The sequence below is a fragment of the Patella vulgata genome, chromosome 5 (genome assembly GCF_932274485.2).
Source record: "Patella vulgata chromosome 5, xgPatVulg1.2, whole genome shotgun sequence".
Classification (NCBI taxonomy): domain Eukaryota; kingdom Metazoa; phylum Mollusca; class Gastropoda; family Patellidae; genus Patella; species Patella vulgata.
In genome coordinates, this window is record NC_065883.2 from 4678072 (window position 1) to 4703574 (window position 25503).

The 25503-nt window shown below is 38.1% G+C and overlaps 1 protein-coding gene and 1 long non-coding RNA gene across 3 annotated transcripts in view; one reads left to right on the forward strand and one right to left on the reverse strand.

The window, feature by feature from the left end:
- Positions 1-1945: 1945 nt before the first annotated feature.
- The window catches only part of LOC126822576 (von Willebrand factor D and EGF domain-containing protein), a 141737-nt gene continuing 118179 nt past the window's right edge, over positions 1946-25503 (forward strand). The window contains exons 1-2 of one of the 2 annotated variants that reach the window (XM_056101216.1): positions 1946-2113; positions 16217-16399. In XM_056101216.1, coding sequence (XP_055957191.1) covers positions 2026-2113; positions 16217-16399 — 271 coding nt within the window. In that variant the 5' untranslated portion in view covers positions 1946-2025. The remainder of the gene's footprint in view (positions 2114-16216; positions 16400-25503) is intronic. The other variant, XM_056101215.1, reaches the window with a different exon arrangement.
- LOC126822615 (uncharacterized) lies at positions 4792-8728 on the reverse strand. The gene is made up of 4 exons (XR_007680904.2): positions 8573-8728; positions 7917-7953; positions 5569-5671; positions 4792-4881 (listed from the first exon to the last, which is right to left on the reverse strand). It is a non-coding gene; the product is annotated as an uncharacterized LOC126822615 (long non-coding RNA).

Genomic DNA, 25503 nt, shown 5'->3' on the forward strand with positions numbered 1-25503 from the left:
CGTAAAAGATCCCTTGGCAGTTGGAATTCGATATAAGAGTAGGCGATAGTGCCGCTGCCCGGGCAAAATTTCCCTCATAGCACACTGTATGGCGCATGCCCGTCTTTATTAGCCCAGCATAGGAGCAGAACAGTAGGACGTTAAATCCCATTTCATTTCATTTGTTCTGCTTATAAATAACCAAAATATTTTAAACCCCTATGTACATGACTCCAGAATGCCGTTTTTGACGCCGAATCCATCAGAAATAGACGAAAGATGCCGTGTGTGGAATGATGCTATTTCTGATTGTTGACATCGATGTTCATTTCGACAATCCAATATGGCGGAAATTGAAAATGGCAGCCAGTATGGCCTCTATTTTGTTTCCCAATAATTTGTATATATACTAAGCAGCAAAAGAAACGTCTGGTTGGTATGTTACTCTGAATAGACACATTTCATTAAACTTACCAAATGTTTTTATTGTATATTTGTGACCATATCTCCAACTTTACCTCAGCAATATGGCTCCTTCCCAAACACAGAATTGAACCCAGGAAATTTTCTAAAAAATGCAAACTGACTTCTAAGATGGTAATGTGTTCTCCATGATTTTCATGTAACTCATGCTGCGCGTGCTGTTCACCTGGACCGCCATGTTGTGCGACAGCACGTGCAGAAACCCTCCACACAGGCATCTGAGACAGCACGTCCGACAGTGGGAACACACGGAAGACCCATCAGTACCGATACAGTGCGCCGACGACTCACCAGTGAGAACATCAATTGCCGTAGACCTTACCGTGGCCGATCCTTGCCCATGGCCATCGACGTAAAGGTCGACTGCAGTTTGCCCAACAACACCAGAACTGGCCACATAGGCAATGGAGAACTGTTCTGTTCACAGATGAGTGTCGGTATTGCGTATCAACTGCAGATGACAGGACCAGAATATGGCGTCGACGTGGCCAACGTTATTCTGACCAATGTGTCATGGAACGAGACTCATGGGGAGGTCCAAGCATAATGGTTTGGGTGGAATCGGCCTGAACCAGAGTGTGGTGTTCCAAAATCTTAGTCCAGGGAGAGGAGGCGGCATCACAGCAGCGCGCTTCATCGATCAAGCTCTAAGACCCCACATCATACCACATTTCGCACGTCATCGAAACAATATTTTCTAGCATGACAACGCCCGTGCCCACGCCGCCAGAGTTACTCCAAATTTCTACACGAGAACGGTGTCATCGTAATGCACTGGCCAGCCCTTAGTCCGGACTTAAACCCGACTGAACATCTTTGAGATGAAATTCAGAGGAGACTTAATAACGTCGTACCGAGACCAAACACAGCCGTTGGATTGCGCCAGGCTTTTCTGAAAGTGTGGTTTCAGCTGCTAATGGCGTGTATCAATCGTCTCGTCCACTCCATATACAGACGCTGCACTGCTGTTATTGACACTCGCGGTTGACACACGAGATACCGATGTATAAACTGTGTACAGACTGCAAACCTTCTCGTAATGTCCTGGAATTGTGATGAATTAATCACTAATGTGTCAACATACTGTTAAATAAAAATTGCGTTCATCCATTTAGCAAGTCGTTTTCTAGAATGATTTGATTAAAGTGCCTCTCTGATTTTGAAATCGTACTGACGTTTTTTTGCTGTTTAGTCTATCTTTTGATGATTGTTATGAAAGTCTGGGGGGGGGGGGGGTGGATGGCTAAATGGTTAGCGTGTGCGCGCTGTATCATAAAGTCTGTCATTGAGTCAACTGGCGTGGTTTCGATTCCCCGGTTGTACGTGACAAGGAGCAGAGTTGCCTGTCCAACCTTGACACTTTTAAGAAACAAATTAAAAACAAATTCATTTTATTTTGCCCAACCCTAACTTTCACAATGCCCTCAATCACGTGACATTACCACTTGAATATTATCCCGAATTACATAAAGAATTTCATAAGCAGAGCTTAAGCTGAACTGTTTCGGTGAATAGTAACAGTTCATGCCCTGAATACGTTTAGTCAACACGACAGATAAGGACATGGATACATCCTTTAAGATATTGCTATATTTTATAGTTTCAACAACATTATGGACAACGGCAAACTGCTCTACTACAGAGGAACCAGGTAAAGTAGTAAAATTTATCTTCGGAAACTGGGGTGACGATCTTACAACCAAGATAGACCAGTTATATCCATCGGGGGTAACGCACATTAAACAGATATCATAGATTTCTCAATTATCCAACATCTGCATCGAGAGGGGGGGGGGGGTAACGTTAAAGTGACACAAATTAGGTCATTACGGGATTAACATATGGTTCAATTATATTTCAATAATTCGCTTGCGCGTAGGGGCCTTTAGCAGTTGGAAGGAACCGGGGGACCCAGAGAAAACCCACTAATTTGGACAGGGGAGCCTACCCCATCCGCACCGAGAAAATATATTTCGGTTGTTAGACTAAAAACATTAGAGAACAATTATAAGTATTTAGGAATTATCCATTTCATTTATGAAAGGGTATTCAATACTATTACTGCACTGCAAAAAAACTTGTGTTGAAACAACACAAACTTGTGTTGTTTTCAACACAAGTTAAGTGTCTCTATTTAACAACACAAACTTGTGTTGAAACAACACAAAACTTGTGTTAAATGTTGACACAACACAAAACTTGTGTTAAAATTTATCAAACAACACAAACTTGTGTTGAAACTTGTGTGACATTCTACACATTACTTGTGTTGAAATTTATGAAACTTGTGTTGAAATTTATGATACTTGTGTAAAACCATTAACAAAAACTTGTGTTGTATTTTTCCCCAATTTATATCCAGTATAGCAACCTTTCCCATGCAGCACCTCTTCTTTTGCTCTGTTTAACCTGTAAGATTTAATAAATGACGGAACAATAAATTTGTTTGTTAAATTATTATTTTTTTAAAAATGATAGGAAAAAGTAAATCAATACTGTCAAATCAAAACTATATAGACATTTGGAGTGTTAACAGAAAATTAATTCCAATACTAATGAAATTGTGTTAAAAAATGACATAATTATGCATCAAATTGAAATACTTTCAAAAACTGAAAAGTGCATCAAAGTCATTTTACAAGTGATTTGAGAGGCATCTAGAAATAAGTAGCATACACAGAACTAACAAAAGAAAAATGCACTATTGCAGGAGTTATAAAATTATGTAGAACCCTTTCCTCATTAAAAAACAAACAAAATGAATCTTTTGTACATAAAAGGAGCGCCCATTGAATAATGAAAGCACCAAGATTACACGTTATTGTAAACGAAATAAAAATATCAGAGAAAATGGAAAATATTAAATAATATGTACAAAATATTTATATAAAAGTCATAAGCAAGGGGGAGCTACATTGGTTCAGTGAGTATAAGGCGTTGGCCGAGAAATTTCATCTGGATTTACCGGCATAGTTCCCCCATGTCAGTGGTGTAGGACATGGCAAGGGATGATATAGTTGTTCGCACAGGACAATAAACCTTGGTGTGTATTTTAAAGCAAGATAGAAATGGGGTTTAGTCTCCACGCGACACAAACTGGGTCAATTAGGGACTAACATAAGGTTCAATATTATTTCAATAATTCACTTAAGCATAGGGGTCTTTTGTAGTGGGAAGAAACCAAAGGACCCGGAGAAAACCTGCAATTTTACAGGTGCGCCTACTCCTTGTCAAGTACAAGCGGGGAATCGAAACCATCCCCATTGTGTTCACTTTAAAGAAACCATGACAATTTAAATATTTTACTCAATGCCAGATCTGACCCAATGTGCGCATTAACCATTCCGCCACCCATCGCTTCCTGTGTTCATTTTAAAGAGACCTTTGAAATATTTGATAAAAGAGTAGGTTGTAGGGCAGAGTTACCATAATAACACAGAAAGGTAGGATATTAAACCCTATTTCATTTGATAAGCAAGAGAAAGTCACCTTAAAAACAAATTAAAAAATATTTAAAAAATAGGTCAAATGCATTCTTTTCCAGAACTATAAAATAAATTAATGGTTTAATATTCAAAAGGTAAAGTTGGGTTCTCTTGTTCTTATCATACATCAAATAATCTTGCAAGGGTGTTTCAACCTAAAAAAAGTAGACAATAAGAACACTTTCTATGGTTCACAATGTTTAAATAAACAATTTATTTTGCTACATCGAACGAAATGGGGTTTAACGTCCACTCGACACAAACTAGGTCATTTCAGGACTAACATATTTTCCAATTAAATTTCAATAATTCGCTTGCGCATAGGGGTCTTTAGCAGTGGGAGGAAACTAGAGAACCCGGAGAAAACCCACGAGATTCGACAGGCGACCTTACTCCTCGTCACGTACAACCGTGTAATCGAAACCACACCAGTTGACTCAGTGACAGACCGTATGATACAGCAACCACATGCTAACCATTCGTACATCCAACCCCCCTTGCCACATCGAGATTGAGTCTCTATTTTGTTTCAACTTTTGGTAACACTTATTGTGTCTTGTCCAGTTAAAGACCCATGCAGATTATTATGCTCAAATCAAATGGGTCAGAAGTCAGAAAAAAAGTCATGAGATTTGGGACTAGAGTCCAATAATAGGTCAACAACTTTCTGTAAAAAAAGACATATCACAACTTGAAGAAAATCAATGGATGTGATTGTCAAAAAACAAGCATGCCAAGTACTTGAAATAGCAGAGCCCTAGGCATTACCCCAAGAAGAATAACTAGATTACCAAGTGTACAGTACTAGTTACTAATTAAAAAAAACAAATATGTATGGTACTTACATTTTGCCTGATTATCAAGCTCTGTGAGAAAAAGTTTCCATAATATGAATAGCCCTTTCCAACTGTCTTGATCTTTCCGATGTAGTTAACTGAGAAAAAAAACATACTATATATTAGTTGACTAAAATTGACCAGACAGTTAAAAAATGGAAGTTTTAATGTGCTGGTTTGCTTTGTCACAGATGATGAGACGAAATGAAAAAATGAAATGAAATGGGGTGTAACGTCCTACTGTTCTGCTCCAACTGGGTTAATGAAGATGGGCATATGCCATATAGTGTGCTATGAGGGAATTTCTGCCGGGTATCGCGACCCTAAGGCCTACTCTTATATCGATTTCTGACAGGAGATCTTTTACATGCACGCCAATGTGAACACGGGACATCATTTTTTTGTTCAATCCAAATGACTAGACAGCTGTCCTTGTCAGGCCCTCCGTCCTGAATTTTCTTAGCCAACAACAGGAGCAAACCCGCGATCTTAAAATATGCAAGCCAGCGTCTTACCAACTCCGGCCACCATGGCTCCCCACAGATGAGACAGTCATATTTACATGACTAATTAACCGTTAGAGATACCTTACCATATATAAAGTGTGTGATATGATATTGAAACTAAAATATCTATCTAAACGGAATTATAGATTCCAAAATAATGAAATGAAATGGAGTATTATGTCTCATCAGCTCCAGCCCAGCTATATATTGTGCCAAACATTATGGTGAAATTCCAAAATACCATAAAAACAATCTTTTCTATTAGAATTGAACACTCACCCTTCAAAAACACCTATCAGAAATCATAGATGCTGTAATCATCCTTTCTTCAGCTCTTTCTTCTCCCATTTTTTTTTGACTGCTATGGCATCTAATATTGAAACTGAAAAAAAAAATAAATACATGACATGTAATTACCCGTTAAAGAAACCTTACCATATACAAACTGTATACTGGGCTAATGAAGACGGGCATACGCCATACAGTGTGCTATGAGGGAAATTTTGCCCGTGCAGCGGCACTATCGCCTACTCTTATATCGAATTCCAACTGCCAAGGGATTTTTTCTGTGCATTTCAATGCATTCACGGGACCTCGTTTTTTTTGTCTCATCCGAGGGACTAGACAGTGTGCTATGAGGGAAATTTTGCCCGGGCAGCGGCACTATCGCCTACTCTTATATCGAATTCCAACTGCCAAGGGATCTTTTACGTGCATTTCAATGCATTCACGGGACCTCGTTTTTTTGTCTCATCCGAAGGACTAGACAGTGTGCTATGAGGGAAATTTTGACCGGGCAGTGGCACTATTGCCTACTCTTATATCGAATTCCAACTGCCAAGGGATCTTTTACGTGCATTTCAATGCATACACGGGACCTCGTTTTTTTGTCTCATCCGAAGGACTAGACAGTGTGCTATGAGGGAAATTTTGACCGGGCAGTGGCACTATTGCCTACTCTTATATCGAATTCCAACTGCCAAGGGATCTTTTACGTGCATTTCAATGCATACACGGGACCTCGTTTTTTTGTCTCATCCGAAGGACTAGACAGTTGTCCTTGTAAGGCCTTGTGTCCTGCATCACTGACAAGGGGAAACCACGTTGGAAAATCGTGATGAACTTTCTCGGCCAATGCAGTGATCGAACACCCGACCTTCAAACTAGCGAGTCAGCATCTTACCCACTTAGCCATGTGATCCCCCTGTGTGATATGAAACTGAAACTAAAATATCTACCCAAAACCATTTGAATCCCGAAGATCTTACCCAAGCTGTAAAAATTAGTTTTAATAACCCATACTGGTCATGTGACTGGACTGTCACAGTAATTAGAAGAGAGCCATGTGGCTGAGTGAGTAAGGCACTGACTTGCTAGTCTGGAGGTTGCGTGTTTGCTCCCAGTGTTGACCGAGAAAATTCATTTGGATTTTTCAGCATGGTTTCCGCTTGTCAGAGGTGCAGGACGGAGGGCCTGTCTAGTCGTTCGATGGAACATAAAACCGGGGTACACATGTAATGCACGTAATCGATCCGATGGTAGTTGGAATTTGTAGGCTGTAGCACCCATGTTACCATTTGACTGCCAGTTTGTGATACCCTCACATTTTTGTTCTGTGCATTTCCCTTGTTGGTTTTTAGGGAATCCAGTTTTTTTTCTAGTAAAGCGGTGGACACACTAACCAAATGACTCGCCCGAATCGTTTGCCCGAATCAATTGGCGCAATTGAGATTCATCGGAATGACATTCGGCTGAATGAGTGGACACTCAAGACAAATCCTTCACCCGATTCACCACTCGATTGCATCACCTTTCACATCACATGATTTAACATGGCCACGAACATGTCTTCAAAGTTCAAACAATCGCGTAACTTCGCGATATGAGTGGCGATTGACGAATATATCAAACATGTTTGGTTCGGGCGAATCATTCGGCGGAATGTCAGCAGTGGACACACTCAGCGAATTTCAGCGTCGATTGATTCAGCCGAATCCTTCGGCTAGTTAGTCCAGATTTAAGTCTGTACGTTCTTTAAGCAAATATTATATTTGAAATAGGTCATACTTTTATTTGATTCCCTGTTTGAATGTGACTAGGAATAGGGTCGCATGTCCAGCCTTGTCTTGTGGGTTTTCTCCGGGTCCTTCAGTTTCCTCCCTTTGCTAAATACCCCAAGCAAATCATTCAAATAAAATTGAACCATATTATAGTCTCAAAATTACCTAACGCCAGTAAGTATAAAGGATCTATCCAACAAACACCAACTCTAGGTTTATGCAGAATTAACACAACATACAATTACACAGATGGTAATAGAATAAGACTGCGCTCAGGAAAAGGTCGGAAACGGAAGTACCCGTCGGACTTGATTCTAGGACATATATATAGCATAGGCCTACTTGATTCCACGAATTTAATACAAGTACTGTACCAGTACATGTATGTCAAAGTTTGTGTCATGTGAAACTTTAAACCCCATTTCTTCTCTCTCTACTGGATATAACTATGTGATAAATCCTTTTTATCGTGGCACTGAATCTTTACATGCATCATATACAGTAAGAATTAAATTATTGGGCATTATTAAAAAAAATATATATATAAAAAGAAAATTAAATTTTTACCAGTTTTTCTTTGTGCAGTACATGCTAACATCAATGACTGAAAAAAAAAAAATAACGAAACTATAGAGAAACTTAAGAAGACAGGTGCTAGTTCTATCACTTAATATTAGGCCTAGGCCTAACAACAGTAACAACAGTGGTTCAATCTGTGAAAGTCTAATATTATTACACATTGACATCAAAGGTTGATTTGTTTGTTGTTTTTTCTTTTACAGAAATCAGATTACATTTCAACTAAAAAACTAACACAAAAGTTATTATCTAGCTATAGTCCATGTCTGGATTTACATGTATTTCTCATTTTTCGAGAAAGTCTATGAAAATCAAAGATGGCGGCCAAGGCAATTGCCCGCGTTTATGAAATCAAGACAGATTCTTACCTGCTGGTCCTTATCGGGGTGTTTCTTGCAATTATAAGTATTTGAACAACGATGTAGAGCCGAATAACTAATAATAATTAAGCACGATTTCAGAAAAAAGAAGACAGATTCATTAGATTGCTGAATTACCGGACCGCCATGTTTGCACTTCTGGTGAAAGTTCTGAATCTGACTTGTTTGTTTTAAACGAAACGAATTATTAATATACATAGAAGCAATATATCGATGCTAAATTAAATAGGCCTGCTCGATTTTATTTGATAAAAATTTACAAACCTGCAGTCTTGTATTCTCTGTGACCATTATATTTCTCAAAACCCTCTGTTGATGCTAACTTCACTAAGCCTACTTGGCTAAATGCACACTGCTGAGTCAATTTTTAAAAACACCTGGGTGCCTTAATTGTGTGTGTGTGAGTTAGTTGTATTTTACGTCCGCTTCCATCGCAGACAAGGTGCCTAAATGTGTGAAATAGCATTATTTAACGTCCGCTTCCACCGAAGCGATATCGCAGACAGGGGTGCCTAAATTCACATGTAGGCTTACACTAGCCTATTCCTTTGATCTATAGTTTATTGGACCAATAAACAACCAGACATTTTAACTATACAGACAACTTAACACCAATTAACACCCAAGTCTGTATGGCAATTGTCTGAGTAAAAAAAGGTGAAAATAAACAGTTTGGTCTACCGTGATTTACAGGACATGCATATGGTTTCAAGGCTTTTACTGTTTTACATATTTTAAATGATCACGAATTCTCGCGTGTGTCATTTTAATGAATCAGTTGATTAATTAGTACATATTACTTATTTCGTAGTTAATTAGCGTTTGCCCTGTTAACATCTATTTTGTGTTTAGTGGATTATTGGATAATTAGGATCACTCTATACTGTAAGTTATACTTCATTTTTTTCTTTACTATTATTTGTTTTAAATAACTTAGTTAATTTCGTCACCTGAACAACTCAAGTTAGCGGGCGGGCTAATCTTAGTTGTTCAACAAAGTTAGGCTTCAGACTTTCGTCCTTTTCGACTCCTTCCCCAAATCCCGCCCTATTCCTCTCGTCCTACAGCTGACTCAACTTAATTTTATTCTTATCATATTTTTAGCTTATTTTCTCAACTATTTACCACCTATATTTATATTTTTTGGAAGAATTGCATTTATTATGGCCATGAATTATTCAAACGCCTTGGTGAACTCACCAAGACAACCCCAACCAGCTCTCGCATCAAGGATGGTGCGTGATTACAAATACATTGTGCTATGTTCGCCTAAAGAGGGGAAATCCTTCAAGGGCACAAAAGTCTCGAAAATCGGAGATGTAATTAGGACAAAATGGGAGACAGCAGCTCTCCCAGACATCAGAATACTGGCAAACGGAAACGCCAGACTAGGATTCCAAAATATGGAGGACGCCCAATTGGCGACAAACATTAAAACGTTAGGGAATATAAAGGTTGAAATCTCCATGTCGGAGCATAACCAAACAGACAGAGTAATAATATATAACATTCCAAAAGATTACACAGACGAGAAGATCCTGGACAACCTCACACTGGGAGGTTACAAACCCCTGGCAATTTACCAATACCCGGTACGACCAGGCAAAACAATCAGGACGGTCCAACTAACCTTCAAAAAGGATGATACCCCGCAGGGTATTATCTACATGCTATATGAAAGAAGGTCTGTTCACCCATATATACCCAAAGTAAAAAGGTGCATAAAGTGCCAGAGAATAGGACATCTAGAAAAATTCTGTAGGAGCACAGCTATTTGTGGCAAATGTGGTAACAACCACAAAACCGAGGAATGTAGGGCCACTCAGACAAAATGTGTCAACTGTAAAGGGAATCACGGAGCTGATATATAAACACAAAGTCAATCTTGACCATGCAGTACGTGCATGGCATATCTCACAAAGAAGCCACGGCTCATATTAATAATAAAACCATACCCGAACAAAAAAAAGTAGTAAATCCTCCTAGCAAAGAGGAAGTAACAAAAGACAACAATAAAACTTTCACTCCCCAATTTAAAAGCATAAAAGAGTTTGTCAACTTCTGCAAAGAATTGACTAAACTAGGAAAAAATAACAAATGAGGAAGAAAGAAACATAGAAGTAGGGAAAGTTATAATAAATCATGTAACTAACACGTCAAAAATGAACAGTTACCCAAACCCCATCAAAAACAGGAAAACTCCCTCAAACAGAAAGGGCTCCAGAAACAGAAGAAACAAATATGCCCCCACCCTCCGCAACTAAATCAAAGGAAAACCGAAGAAGCCGTAGTCAATCAAGACCGGCTAAAAGAAACATAAGTTCAGTTGTCAATGAAGACGAAGACAATTCGTTAAGGCATGGAAACAATCCCATGATTACTGACAATGAAATAATCAACCAAGACAAGCGTAAACAATAGCGAAGATGTTTTCTAAAAATAATCTAAAATACTAAAACAACAAATTACTAACAATTAAAATGGCGAAGCCAATTAATATCTTTCAACTTAACGTAAATGGGCTGCGGTCTCGTTTGATAGAACTCAAACAATATGTCTATCAAAACAACCCAGACATACTATGTATACAAAAGACACGGTTAACTCCCAAAAACAATGATATCAATTTGGACAGTTACACAATGGTGAGGCATGATCGACCGGGCCAATCATAAGGAGGCGGTCTCGCCATCTATGTTAAAAACAACATCCCTTTTAGCAGATTAACAATAAATCAATCAAGTAAATTAGAATTAATGGCGATTGACATTGCTATAGGAAACAAACAAACTTTAAGCATAGTAAATGTCTACAACCCACCAGCTACTAAAACAAAAAACAAAGACTACGATAGGATTTTCAAACAAATTCCGGGAGACAACCTAATCATATGTGGGGACTTCAACTGCCATCATAAGGCATGGGGCTCACCAGCGAGCGACACAGATGGGAAGGAACTGTACGAGTACATAGAAGGCAGCAGCCTTCTACTACTCAATGAAAACAATAGCGAGCCAACTTTCATAGGGAAAAACTGTAAAAAAGGAACCCATATTGATCTGACACTAGCCTCAACAAAACTATTCCCTCATTGCAATTGGGGAGTAGGAGACGAAACATTAGGCAGCGATCACATAGCAATCCACACCGCCATAGCCTACACCGCCAACTCAGAAAACCTCAAATGTCAGGCTAAATGGAAAATGGACAAGGCAAACTGGGAACTATACAAAAAATTATGCAATGGCTGGGACTTCGAGTCAATAAGACATGACAATATCGATACCTTTTCAAATAATCTAACTAAGGCAATAATTGGATCAGCAGAGCAAGCTATCCCCCGAACTAAAGAAACCAATAGGAAATCCCCCAAACCTTGGTGGTCAGAAAATCTTCAGACTCTAGTCAACACCCGAAAATCGGCACTAGGAAAATACAAACGTAGGCCGAACGAGGAAACAAAAAATGACTACCATGAGGCTAGACTGTCCGCAGAATCAGAAATCAAACAAGCCAAAAAAGAAAACTGGCAAAAGTTTTGCGGCTCCCTAAATGATCGAACAAAAATTAAATGAATATTTTCATTGTAAAATGTCCCATTTTTGTTGCCGGGAGCGCTAGTTGATTCCTCCTGTGATGGAATTCGGAATCCCCATTGCAGGATTCCGAATTCCGGCCCACACCCAGCACACCCGGCCCAGAAAGTCTATTATACCAGCCCATTCCAGACTCCAGTGATAGCGTGGCGGCCCGTTGAAGACACCGGCCACATCATCGTAGTTCCATGGCCGGTCCAATACATTCCCCCCCCCCCCAACAATATAATGTTCAGCAGAAAAAGGTTTTTTTAGACGAATTGTACATTGGCCATTGATCACAATATGTCCCGCATAAGACTAGTTGGGCATTGTAGGTGGGTCATGGGGTCAGGCATTTAGTAATTGAAGCATAATCAAATAACACACTATTTATTGATAACAAATTCTATAGTTTAATTCACAAGTCCTTACCAAGCATATAACATTAATAAACAAGCCAACAGTGAGGCTGATGACCCCGTCGAAATCCCTAAATAAATAGATGACCCATATTAATTAATCGCAGATTTATTTTTTTCAAAAGTATCGAGCAATCAAACTGATTATCAACTATACACTAAGTTCCATCACTCTCTATCAGATAGAATCAAAGTTATCTTGTCCCAAAGCATCGATCATTGAAATTGCTTAGCTCTGCTTAGCTTTAGCCCGAAATGTTAATTACTGAACTGAGTCAAGACATTCAGCTAATGAACATTTACATCAAGTTTAAGCATTCTACCTTAATTAAAAGCAGAGTTATTGCGTTCCAAAGTCCTGACCAATCAAATTGCTTATCGCTCTTTAGCCTAAGCAGAAAATTCTCACGATCGAACTTAGTCAAGCTAATATCGCCCTCACTTCATTATAACCAAAGTTATCATGCCCCAAAGCATCAACCAATCAGATAGCTTATCTCTGCTTACCCTAAACAGACAATGTTCATCATCGAACTCCATCAAGGCATTCAATTAATGAACGCCTACACCCAGTTTGAACATTCTACCTCAATTAGAATGAGAGTTATTGTGTTCTAAAGTCTCGGCCAATCAAATTGCTTATCGTTCTGCTTAGCCTGAGCAGAAAACTCTCATTATCGAACTTAGTCAAGGTATTGATGTAATGAAACTATACACCAAGTTTTATCACTCTCACTTAATTAGAACTAAAGTACTATCGTGTCCCAAAGCATCAACCAATAAAATTGCTTATCTCTGCTTACCCTAAGCAAAAAATTCTCATCTTCGAACTCCATCAAGGCATTAACCTAATAAACACCTACACTAAGTTTGAACATTCTTGCTCAATTAGAAAGAGACTTATTGTGTCCCAAAAAGTGTGACGGACGGACAGACGAACCCATTTTAATAGTCATCTGCTTTCTTCGAAAGGCGGGGGACAATAAAATGAAAAGAATATGGCTATATATATACAAGAGCGGTGCTGACCCTCCAAAGGGATGCAAAGTCAGCTAGTATGGGCATTGTAGTGTCCCAAGCCGTTAGATAATCAAATGCACATATACAGGTATAAACTGTAATTGGTATAGATAAGCACAAGAACAAAAGATCAAAAAATTATTCAAGCGGTATAATGAACCACGAGCAATAGGCCATAACAGTAAAAACATGATAACGACATGTAAAATCTTGTTGAAACGTCACAGTGAAATAAACTATAGTAATTGTTATCCACAAATAGTGTGTTATTTGCTTAAAAAGACACATTACAAGCTACATTAAACAGAAAATCGATCATTTTACGGAAATTCTGGCCGCCATTATGAATATTCACCATCTTGGATTTTTTTAAACACTCTGTGTTTTGGTTAATTTTAATGTCAGTAATCCCTTTCAATTGGATATTACATGTAATATCAAACTGTGAAATAACTATTATCTGACAAATTGGCCATTTGAGCAACTTTTGCCCGCCATTTTGAATTTATGCCATCTTGGATTTTGGACACTCATATTAGAGATTATTTTTTTATGATCAATGTTTCTGATATCTAGTAAATCACTTTAGTTGACCAAATAGATAATTTGGCTTATATGGGTCTGAACAAGATTTTTTTAGTAAAATTATGAACAGACATCATGAAAAAAAACCCGAAAATATTGCTGTTTTCAGATCAGTCTTTTATTTTGAAACCGAAAGCATTTCTTAAACAACACAAGTCATATACCAGCAGATTTAGAATTGTATTATGAACATTTTGAGCCATTTTACATATCCATAGGTGAACCTGTTGAGGAGTTGTGGAGGTTTCCCTGACTTGCACTATTTCAAATAAAAAAATGGCGGCCATTTTTAAAGATGGCCGCCAAACTCACATTTGGCAAAGTGACCCGGATGTCCATCAACCAATTTTGGACACTTTAGACCTAAGGCTAACTGAAAATCATGGTTAAATTTATTCATCAAATTGGTAATGAAAATCTGTCTGTCACATGGACTACACTTACTATTTTTTATTATTAGTTTATAATGATTCCCCGCCCCCCACGAAGCCTTACTAGACAAAATAACCATAAAACCACAGTAAGATCAGATACTCTCTTTTCTCTAGCTTTGTTTCAGGCGCTGGATTCTTCCTTCAGAGAACCAACAATAAAAGGAATGAATAACAGAAATAAAGATGTAACAACGCCACCATACCGGACAACATACCCAAATGGAAGGAAGAATGGACCAGGACTCATACTCACCAACAAAGCCCCAAGATAGAGTTGCACCGCCCTGCCATTCTACCGGACAGAACGACCAGACCAACCCAAACGACCCAAAATATATATATATGTACATAATATGTCTATGTCTGTGAAAATGTCCGTCTTTGTCCATGTCTGTTCCGTCAAATCGCATGCTTGTGAATGTCTACTGGCACCTGTTTCGTCCTTTGCACATGTTATCCTACTGTTGTTTATTGTCTTATGTACATATATATGAAAACCTAATTATCCTATTATTTCTCACTAATCACATTGTAAATTAATGCACCTTGTACACATAAAACGTCATTGTCTGCGATATTACCTCGGTGGAAGCGGACGTAAAATACAACTAACTCATCATCATTAATTAGTACTCACACCCATCCAGTTAAGAACAGCATATAATTTTCGGGATTCGAGTTAAGCCCTTTATTACTTTTCTTAAACTTGTGGACCCCCGAATTCAGACTTTGTATGCAGTTTTTTTTTAAAAAGAAAACAAATTGTTGACGGTACACATTACTTGTGTTAATTATATGAAAAAACCCACAAGATTTTAAATCTACACAAGTACTTGTGTTAAAACAATGAAAAACCACACAAACTTGTGTAGATTAGTTTTAACACAAGGACTTGTGTTGAGATCCAATACAAGTTTTTTTTTCAGTGTGTTAATTTAGATTAGTTAGGAATGGCGGTATCTCAGTGACTAATGTGACAAAGTACTCTTTAACTTTCATCAAATTGAACGTTCATTTAGGTGCATAGAACTTAGTGGCCTAAGCAGTTTTTGATAATATATGATATTGACTTTCCAACTCTGTATATACTTCTGTTTAGTCACGTTCTAATTAAACATGTAATTAATCCCATATGTCATTTACAAACTACATAATAATATGATCTGTGCACACGCTCCGCATTATTTCAAAGGAATACACACTGGTCAGTAAGCATGCCATGACGAGATAAAAGAAACAATTACATGTATGACCACGAGTCTTATCTATTGTCCGAAGGTATATAACGAGGAATTTGCTGACAGTTAGATAGACGACTAGACAGAGCGGAGAGAAGAAGAGAGGCTTTAACTAGTGCATGAATTCAAAGGGGTGGAATGGTGGATTTAATATTGTTGTGTCTATAGTTCCCGATGTAGTTTAGTTCATGTTGTATCTATGTAACTGTTTGATATTCTGATCCGATGTAAATAAATCATATATTTACTAAACTGGTCTACTTTTACAGTAAGGCGTTTGCTCGCTAGCTAGGAGGTCTCGGGTCGCTCCCGGCGTTTGCCGATAATGTTTTTCGGGAATTTATTGTATGATTTCCCCATCTCAATGGTGCAGGATGGAGGGCCGGACAAGGAACAGTGTCTAGACGTTTGGATGGGACGCAAAACCGACGTCCAGTGTACACATTAGCGCACACGTAAAGGAACCCTTGAAAGCTGGAATTCGAAATAAAGGTAGGCCGTAGTGCGGCTGTCCGGGTAAAATGGCGTATTACCGTCTTCAGAACAGTTGGTACAGAACAGTACGATGTTAAACACCATTTCAGTTCATTTCACTTGGTTTGGTTCAGATTATGCTAGATTGCTCTCGTTTCAGATCCGTGCATGGTTGCCTCGCCGTTTCCTCATGTCCAGAATAGATCAACTACGTACAATAAAACCTTTAATATTAATGATAGATTCATAATTCCTGGTTGGTATGGATTGCCGGATTTAGCAGTACCCGGCACTGCTCCCGAATACAAGCATTGTGGTACAAAATATCCCATATATTTAAATGGTAAGTCTTATTATACCTATATAACGATTGATGTAAGAGGACGCCGTAATAATTTAGATCTGAAAAAGGCAGTATTTGAGAATATACGTAAAACAAGTATTAGCACAGAGCAGGGATTCTAAACCAGTGTGCCGCGAGATCCTCCTTAAGTGTTTCGCGGAATTTTGAACGGCACACATAGAAAATGTGAAAAACCACATGATCATATTGAGTATTTACTGGTGTCTACTGATAAGTTCATACGTGTGTTTTTCTTTATTTAGTTCTAGTCATTCTATGTATCTATGACTTTTCTCTGTCTACGGTTGTATGTCGTTTGACTTGCCATGTTTCTATTTTGCAAAATTCAAATATTTTTCATATATATTTAGCCAGGTGTGCCGCTATGTTTTCACGTATTCCAAGGTGTGCCGTTGGCAAAAGAAGGTTGAGAACCACTGGCTCAGAGTATTCCCAGGTGATAAGCGGACAGCGGTTACTCATTACACTGCCATTGCTGCCCTTTATCTTTGTTCTGTTGGGTATTTTTCCCCAAATGCCTTCTTTATGGCCTTTTAGCAAATCGGTGACATGTTTAAAAAGAAGCGGCTGACATGTAAGATGCACACACATTTTGCGAGAGATCAAAAGAAAACCGGGAAAATTATTATGACTCATCCGCTCATTTCACCAATGCTTCAGATCGTATTTGAAAAAAAAAATCAGTTAAAGAGTTACCGTTATATTTAATATATGTCATATCTGACACTATCCAATCAGACGTTCACGCTGTGTACTTGTTTACTCAATGAGCAGTTTACTCTGGTACACTGTACTGCTATGACGATGTTTATATATCTTTATAACATCCATTATATAAAGATTATATACAGGAAACTACACACACCTATGACATTAAATATGAGTTCCCCATCATTCACCGAGTGTTTTGGGCGAGGGTTACGCCCCCCCCCCTTTTTTATGTGTCGCTGTTTGATGTTCTGGCCGACCTCTAAGCCGAGGCGTCTAATGATATATCTCTTGAGGAACAGTACATGTTGTCTCTATCCCAGTCTCAAAGCCGAGCAGGCTGTGGGTATACACCCTTCTAAAAAAACGCATGATGTCTGAACCCCGAATAATGCTCTCCCTAGGAACAGTGAATGATGTCTAAAGCGAATTTAATCGCGCTATTTAATTGATATACATGTATATGGACCATTACCATATTTGGGTAAGTGTTTTATTTGGACACCTTGTTAGGTCAACGTTTTTTGTTTGTTTTTTTTAATATATAATTTGAGTTATTTGTACTATAACAGATTTCTGCTCATTACCGTAATACAGTTTTAACCAAAAGTGACAATAATAACCCACTTCCTAACACAGGTTGTGGCAGGAACTGTGAGTGAGTTAGTCTAAGAAAGTTGCCAGATAATGCAAGGTACCTAAATAGGTCTGCTGTTACCAATTTGTAGGTAACCACTTCCATACATTGAACAAGCCACCTTTTTTAGAACTTAAATAACCCCTATAGTATGACACATAAATACATATATTTTACGTGTCATGTAATGCGGACACAAGTTGTCGCCTGTGGAGGGTCCACCAAGTTTGTACATATTTCTCATTTTGCGTAATTCAGGCACCAAACATCCACAATATTGATCCATGGGCACTTGACATGCATTGAGAGTATGTTCACAGATGAAGAACTTATTTCCCCCAACAGAACCACTGTGCTGCATATGCGACACGCATTAACGCCATACACGTGGGAGGGGTTCATTGCCAAATTTGACACTTCAAGGAAGGGTTGATGAAAACTGCCGCGTGCTGGTTTATCTTATCCATGTTTACTTTCCTATCGGTTCTTGCATAAGATTTACTGTTTAGCGTATCTTTGCTTTAGTGTGTTTTGTTGAATTTGCAATGAGACGTCTTCAACATGATGATCGTCTACGTGCTATTGGTATGCTTCAAATGAGTTCTACACAGCCAACATGCTTAATGTGTCACACAATGTTGATGATAGACCTCGTTTAGGTCGTCCTAGAGCCACTACACAAGCCCAGGGTCGATACATTCGTACACAGGTCGTGCGAAATCGAGGGAAAATGGCTTTCAGTAAACTTGTACCAAGTTACAGGAATTCGAGTTACAAACCATATGATTAGAAATCGGCTACATGCAGCCCATTTCCATGCGCCACAACCGCGTGCCTCCACTAACTCGCCAGCACATGGCAAACAGGTGGCAATGGTGTAGGCAGCATAGAAATTGCAGTAATCGTCGATGGGCGCGTTTAATGTTCTCTGATGAGTCCAGATTTCACTGATAGGCGTGCTCGCGTTTGGAGGCGTGTAAATGAGCGTCATGCTAACGTTAACGTCAGTCAGCATGACAGATTCGGGCGTGAGTCTGTTATGGTGTGGGGAGGAATCACCATGACTGGCAGAACGGACCTGCATATTGTTCAAGGAAGGGTCACTGGTGTGTACTACCGTGACCACATCCTGGCACCGATAGTTCTGCCATTTGCTCAACGTGCAGATTGACGTTTCATCTTTGAAGATGATAATGCCCGTGCCCAACGCGCTCGTGTCGTGAATGACTACCTCCAGCGTTACCATATTGTCAATATGCCTTGACCAGGTATAGGAGTCCTGTCCATTCCCCTAAAGTGCGTGTCTGGGACATGATCGGGAGACGTGTTCGTCGACGTCAACACTGCAAGAATTGGCCATGTCACTGCAAGATGAGTGGGCCAGATTGCCCCAAATGGTGATTGGACGGTTGATTAGGAGCATGGCACGACAAATTGCTGAATGTCTGAGGATTGGTGGATCAATTACTCATTATTTAGACAAAAATCAAAAACGTCCATTTTCACATTTGATAGATAAAACATATTCAAACTAATTCATTTATCATAATTTTGCTTCAAATCATTCTCAAAATATTGCAATTGCCAAGGAATACCCTTACTACAAAAAAAAATCGACCAAAAGAGGTAATGTTTGTGTCACGTGACTTACCTCTGACGGTACCTAGCAACGGGGGCGAAGTCGGAGGAGAATTCATTGCATACACAAGACGATGTTGTCTTTAATCGCTGACTGTTTATTACAAATATCGAATCCTAATTAAATAATCGGATTATCCACTCTTCATAAAGTTTATCAACATGTACATCAAGCGTTCAATCGCCGCGTGCGACCTTTGACGTCACGCGTGCAGACACTCCTAATCGCCGGGCTATCGATTAGGGAAATCCTTACAGTTTGTCCTGTATGCGCTCCATGGGTGTTTTTCAGAGCATCCAGTATTGGATATTTCTACTTTCCATATATACCACAATTGTCATACTTTTATTGGAAATAACCACCCGATAAATACTTGTCTGGGAACCTATCTTTAAAATAGCCTTACGATTGTTCTAATATTTCTGGATATATATACTCTCAGGTAAAAGTATATAGAAATATTAGGTTTTTAGAAAGAAAAAACTAATTTCATCTTAGCTAGCGCTTTCGCCTACTACGGGAATCATCAGGCATTTAGTAATGAGATAGTATACAATTACATGTACATGTACATGACAATAATAATATCAAATATAAATATTTTAGAATATCAAATTACAATATAAAATTATGCAGCATTTAATTTAGGATGATACTTGTTAATAAAATGCCGTTCTTTATTTTCTAGCAAATCATTATCCGACCAGTTGAGTTTATACAAGGGGAATACTCTAAATTTACCCTAAATTTTCCCTTTCACCAAATACAAAATAATGCCTATAAATATAATCTTTTCAAAATTGAAAATCATGCACTAAATAATCTACGGGCAAATAATGACATTACCATATAAGAAGCGGACAAAGGCGGACCCATAGTCCTAATGAATACGGGATTTTACAAAGCCAGAATAATAAACATGCTTGAGGATAAAGAATACTATGAACCGTTTGTCACTAAATATGAATTTAATATTAAGAAATTGATATTTAAATTTATCGAAAGACAAAGTACATGTCTCGGCGAAAAAGAAATGAAATGAAATGAAATGGAGTTTAACGTCCTACTGTTCTGCTCCTAACCTGGGCTAATGAAGACGGGCATACGCCATACAGTGTGCTATGAGGGAAATTTTGCCCGGACAGCGGCACTACGGCCTACTCTTATATCGAATTCCAACTGCCAAGGGATCTTTTACGTGCATTCCAATGTATACACGGGACCTCGGTTTTTCGTCTCATCCGAAGGACTAGACAGCTATCCTTGTCAGGCCCTCCGTCCTGCATCACTGACAAGGGGGAACCACGCCGGAAAATCTGGATGAACTTTCTCGGCCAATGCAGGGATCGAACACCCGACCTCCAGGCTAGCGAGCTAGCGTCTTACCCACTTAGCCACGTGATCCCCTCGGCGAAAAAGAACAAGATTATTTGTCTTTTTATGGTTTACCTAAAATACATAAGAGCACGCAAATACAGAATGAAATAAAGAATAATAGATCGGGTATAATTTAAATAGAAAATCCTACAGATTTAAAATTTAGACCAATTGGGGGAGGCTCTTACAATAGTTTTATTAGGAACTATCAGGGGCAGATTGGGGCCGGGAACCGGCCCGGGCTCCCGTGTCGGAGCGGCCCCTTTTACTGGACGCGGGGTCCGGGGGCTCTCCCCCTGGTAAATTTTGAAAAATGAATCCCAAATATGCGATTTGGTGGCATATCTGATTATAATCTCTGTCAAATAATATATCTGATAAATCGATTAATTTAGGTCAAAACCCCGACCTGCAAGTAATTTACAACCATCAACCTGTGAAATTGTCGGGTGAATCCGATGAAATTTTCGGATGAAATTCGGAATCCCCATTGCAGGATTCCGAATTCCGGCCCACACCCAGCACAACCGGCACAGAAAGTCTATTATACCAGCCCATTCCAGACTCCAGTGATGGCGTGGCGGCCCGTTAAAGTCACCGGCCACACACATGATCATCATCGTTCCATGGCCGGCCCAATACCCCCCACCCATATAATGTTCAGCAGAAAAAGTTTTTTTAGACGAATTAGACAAAAAATTTTTTCTCATTTTTTGTCCGACCGATGGCCCAATCCGCCCCTGGGAACGATATACATTTCCTCAAACTTGGAATAAAAGCGATATAATGCTGGTTGGTTAAATATCCTGACGAAATATCATAGAGAATCACTAAATATTTTATTGTAAAATCTATTGATATCATGTCCAATAATGTGTTTTACTTTAATGGTTTAATGGGAATTTTTATCTTCAAAAGAAATGCTGTCCAATGGGTAGCAAGATAAGCCCCACGTAAGCTACGTGTTGTTTTAGAAAACAATTGGAACAATCAAATATTAAATGATTTTGGACATGAGATGTATATATACATAAAACAAACGGTTTTCACTATTGAAAAGAGTAACATATCTTTAAACGTTTTAGATGTTACAGTTATAGTGTCAAATAATGACGAATTAAACACTGAACCTATATTACTAACCAACAGATACACACCATTATCTAAATTTTAATTCATATCACCTCCGCTCAAAAAGAAATATACCCTTTAATCTAGCTAGAAGGGTCTGCCCTATTATATCTAATCCAGAAACAAAATTAGTCGCAAAGCCTAATCGCAAAGCCTTAGAAATGGATCTAAAAATGTTAAGAATCCGCAAGGATAGACATACGATTAAAAACATAGAAGAAAATGTCGTAACATTAGTTTCAACATATAACCCAACTTAAGAAAAAGCCAGGGATGTACTAAACATACATATTTATTAAGAAATAGTAAAAAATGTCTGAAATATGGGATACCACAAAGATTATAACTTCTTATAAACAACCCCCAAATTTACGACGAATACTTACTTCTTCAAAATTTGATTCTGAAGTCACAGAATCGAGTGTCATAAAGTGTGGAGGCAATAGATGTAAAACTTGTGACAACATTATTGAAGGGCAAACAGTAAAAATTAATGGAAATGGAAATTTTAAAAGTAAATCAATCCATGACCTGTAAAAGTAAACATGTTATATATTGGATAATATGTCAAGGTTGTAATGAAGAGTATATAGGCAAAACTGAATCACAACTCAACATAAGGATGAACATACACAGATCCCACATTGTTAATCCCAAAAATTGAATGATTCCACTAAGCGAACACTTAGATACATGTGGGAAGGAAAATTTTAGGGTATTCCCATTATATTTATATATTAAAAGGGTGCATACCGTAAAAGGATATCATACATTCTAAAAAATTAAATAGAAAATACCATTAAAGAAATTTTATTTAAATGCCTACATGTTTCGCCGTTAGGTTTTCAACGGCAATACTATATACCGGAAAACACCATGTTATACTGAATACCGGAAAACACCGGAAAAACACTAAATACCGGAAAACACACTAAATACCGGAAAACATATTAATTAAAACGAAATAATATCACTAACGAAAGACCCAGTAGGTGGGATAAATGTTTTTACTTCCACATGTTTTTTAGCGTCGTAATAAGTGATCTTCCTTTCAGACATCACCTGTTGAGTTTCCTTTTGCCAATCGGGACATTCTCTAGAATATGCAGAATGCTTGCCCTTGCAGTTAACACAACAAAAATCAACAGCACGGGTAGAGGCCTCGTGACCGTCTCGGCCACAACGCGCGCACGTCTCTTTACCTCTGCATACAGTTTTGCTGTGACCGTATTTTTGGCATTTAAAACATCTGAAAGGATTAGAAATGTAGGTGTCAACAGGAATATTAAGATAACCTGCCTTTATCAATTTCGGAATGCCGGGATGATTGAAAGTGAGGATATATGTACTGGTGGGAACTAGTTCATCACCACGTCGAACACTAATTATTTTAACATGTTTAACCATCTCTTCCTCATTGCTGCCTTCAAGGCCCCGGCAGCGAATAACACCTCTAGATGAAATTATTGACCTATGTGGAGTCATTTTGATAGAATAATTAGCGAGCATGTCACATTTAAAGAATATAATTGCATGTTGCTCTTTTATACATTCTATCAATAATGATCCACTTTTAAGTTTCTTGATAGTTTTTAGCTCCCCAGCCAAGCCAGAGATGCCTTTAGATATCTATAAAGGTGACACTTTCGAAAAATCTACATTTGAGTTGCTCTCGATAAGGAGAAACCTCGGCCAAGATCTAGATACCTTTACAGGAATATCTGGGCCTTATTTCACAAAAACTAAAATCTCCTTCAAAGCGTCTTAAACTAAAATTCCATCCTAACTTAAGATAGATGCGTTTCACAAAACGATTTTAAGCATTTTAGATAAAATCCACTAAAATAATATTGTAAGTTAAAATTGTATCTTAACTTTCACAAAACTATTTTAAAGAAAAGATTAACTAAAATCAATTTTAACTTAGGACAGTCGTCGCCCCTTCATAACTTAAAATCACGACATTAACAAACATTGATTAGAGCTACGTTGTGAGATCTATTGCGACATATAGATATATGCGACATATAGATATATTTGGAATAATGATAATATTGCCAATGGCCCGGGTTATATAATTTGAACACACTATCATTCACAAAAATAATTTTCATTCAATTTATCAATTTATTTTCATTACATGGGAAATATAGCTGTGGCCCACCCCTTTATTTTCTTGTAATGCAATATAAGCAATTAAATGAGGCCCCCAAATTAAAACCCCAACAACAAAATCCCCTCAAAACCCCAGTAAACAAAACTATGTGTTACTATTTTATACATTACCATGATTCAAGTATAGATTATACTATTTTCAAATAATTAATAGACCCCCCCCCCCCGCAAAAAACCTAAGAAAAAATCTAAACCCACTTCATATCTTATGTCTAAAAAATATCTTTGTAGGCCTATAATTGTTTAAAATGAGAGGGAGGGAGAGGGTTTAACGTCCCTATAATACTAGATACACCATATACAAAGTATTTATGGTTTCGGGGTTATGATGATTTATATAGGAGCCAAGGGTATTTTATACTAGGAACAAATCGTTTTAATTTAGTAAGATAGATAGGCATTATCCAATAAGGAGTGTGGCACTTTGGCATTTTCAAATTATTATTGAAAGGGTCCATGGAACTGGCAGTTCAAATCTAGGCATCGGAACATTGTTTATTTCGTGCATTAGTTTAAAAGTTATTAAATACTTTTAAGAATTGACAATACTTTAGTCTAGATTAATCGTTTGAGTCAGAAATAGCACATGTTTGTGACAATTTCTCAATAGTTTCTGTTATCCAAAATACCATAAAACTACGAAATTCAAGGATTTGGTTTATCGATACGCATTATTTCCATTAAAGCCTGCGAGTAAATCAAATGCCAAGGTCACGAAAGCCACATGCAAGTTCAAGGCCAATCAACTGCTACATTTCAAAACGAATAACACCAATAAACTTATTTATTTCATCTCTCTACGACTGTCTGACCATGTGCAGACATTGTTACAACGTATGAAACCCTCAATGTTATTGTAACGGTTAGTTCAACCTGGCAGCAGTTTTCAGTTCCGAAGTGCCCTCATCGGAATTGTTCACTTTTAAGTAATTTTAACTATAAAGTCTATTAAAATTGCATTTTAAGTTACAATTTCAGTTTGATTTTTAGTTAAAATCAACTTTAGTGAAACAGGGCACAGGATCTTCGTCTGTCTTCCGTCTTTTTAAATTGGCATTGGGGATCCATGAAAAAATATATTGGATATTCACCCTTCGCCACCCCCACCCGCTACTTCTCTGCCTACAAGGAGAGGGCTAGCGCGGATGACCAGCGCATTGCCTCGGGGCTAGGCGAAGAGTATACTCAAGCAAGATTAATATAAAAATAAAAATCTGACCTGATTGTATGAATGAATGAATGAATGAAATATTGTTTAATGGCACGTCAGCTGAAATCGGGATATATTGCGCCCAACTGACTTGATTGACCCAGGCCATTGCTTCAAGAGAGAGAGAAATAGAGTTTAACGTCCACTCGACACAAACTAGGTCATTTCGGGATTAACATATGTTTTTTTAATTTTTTACTTCAATA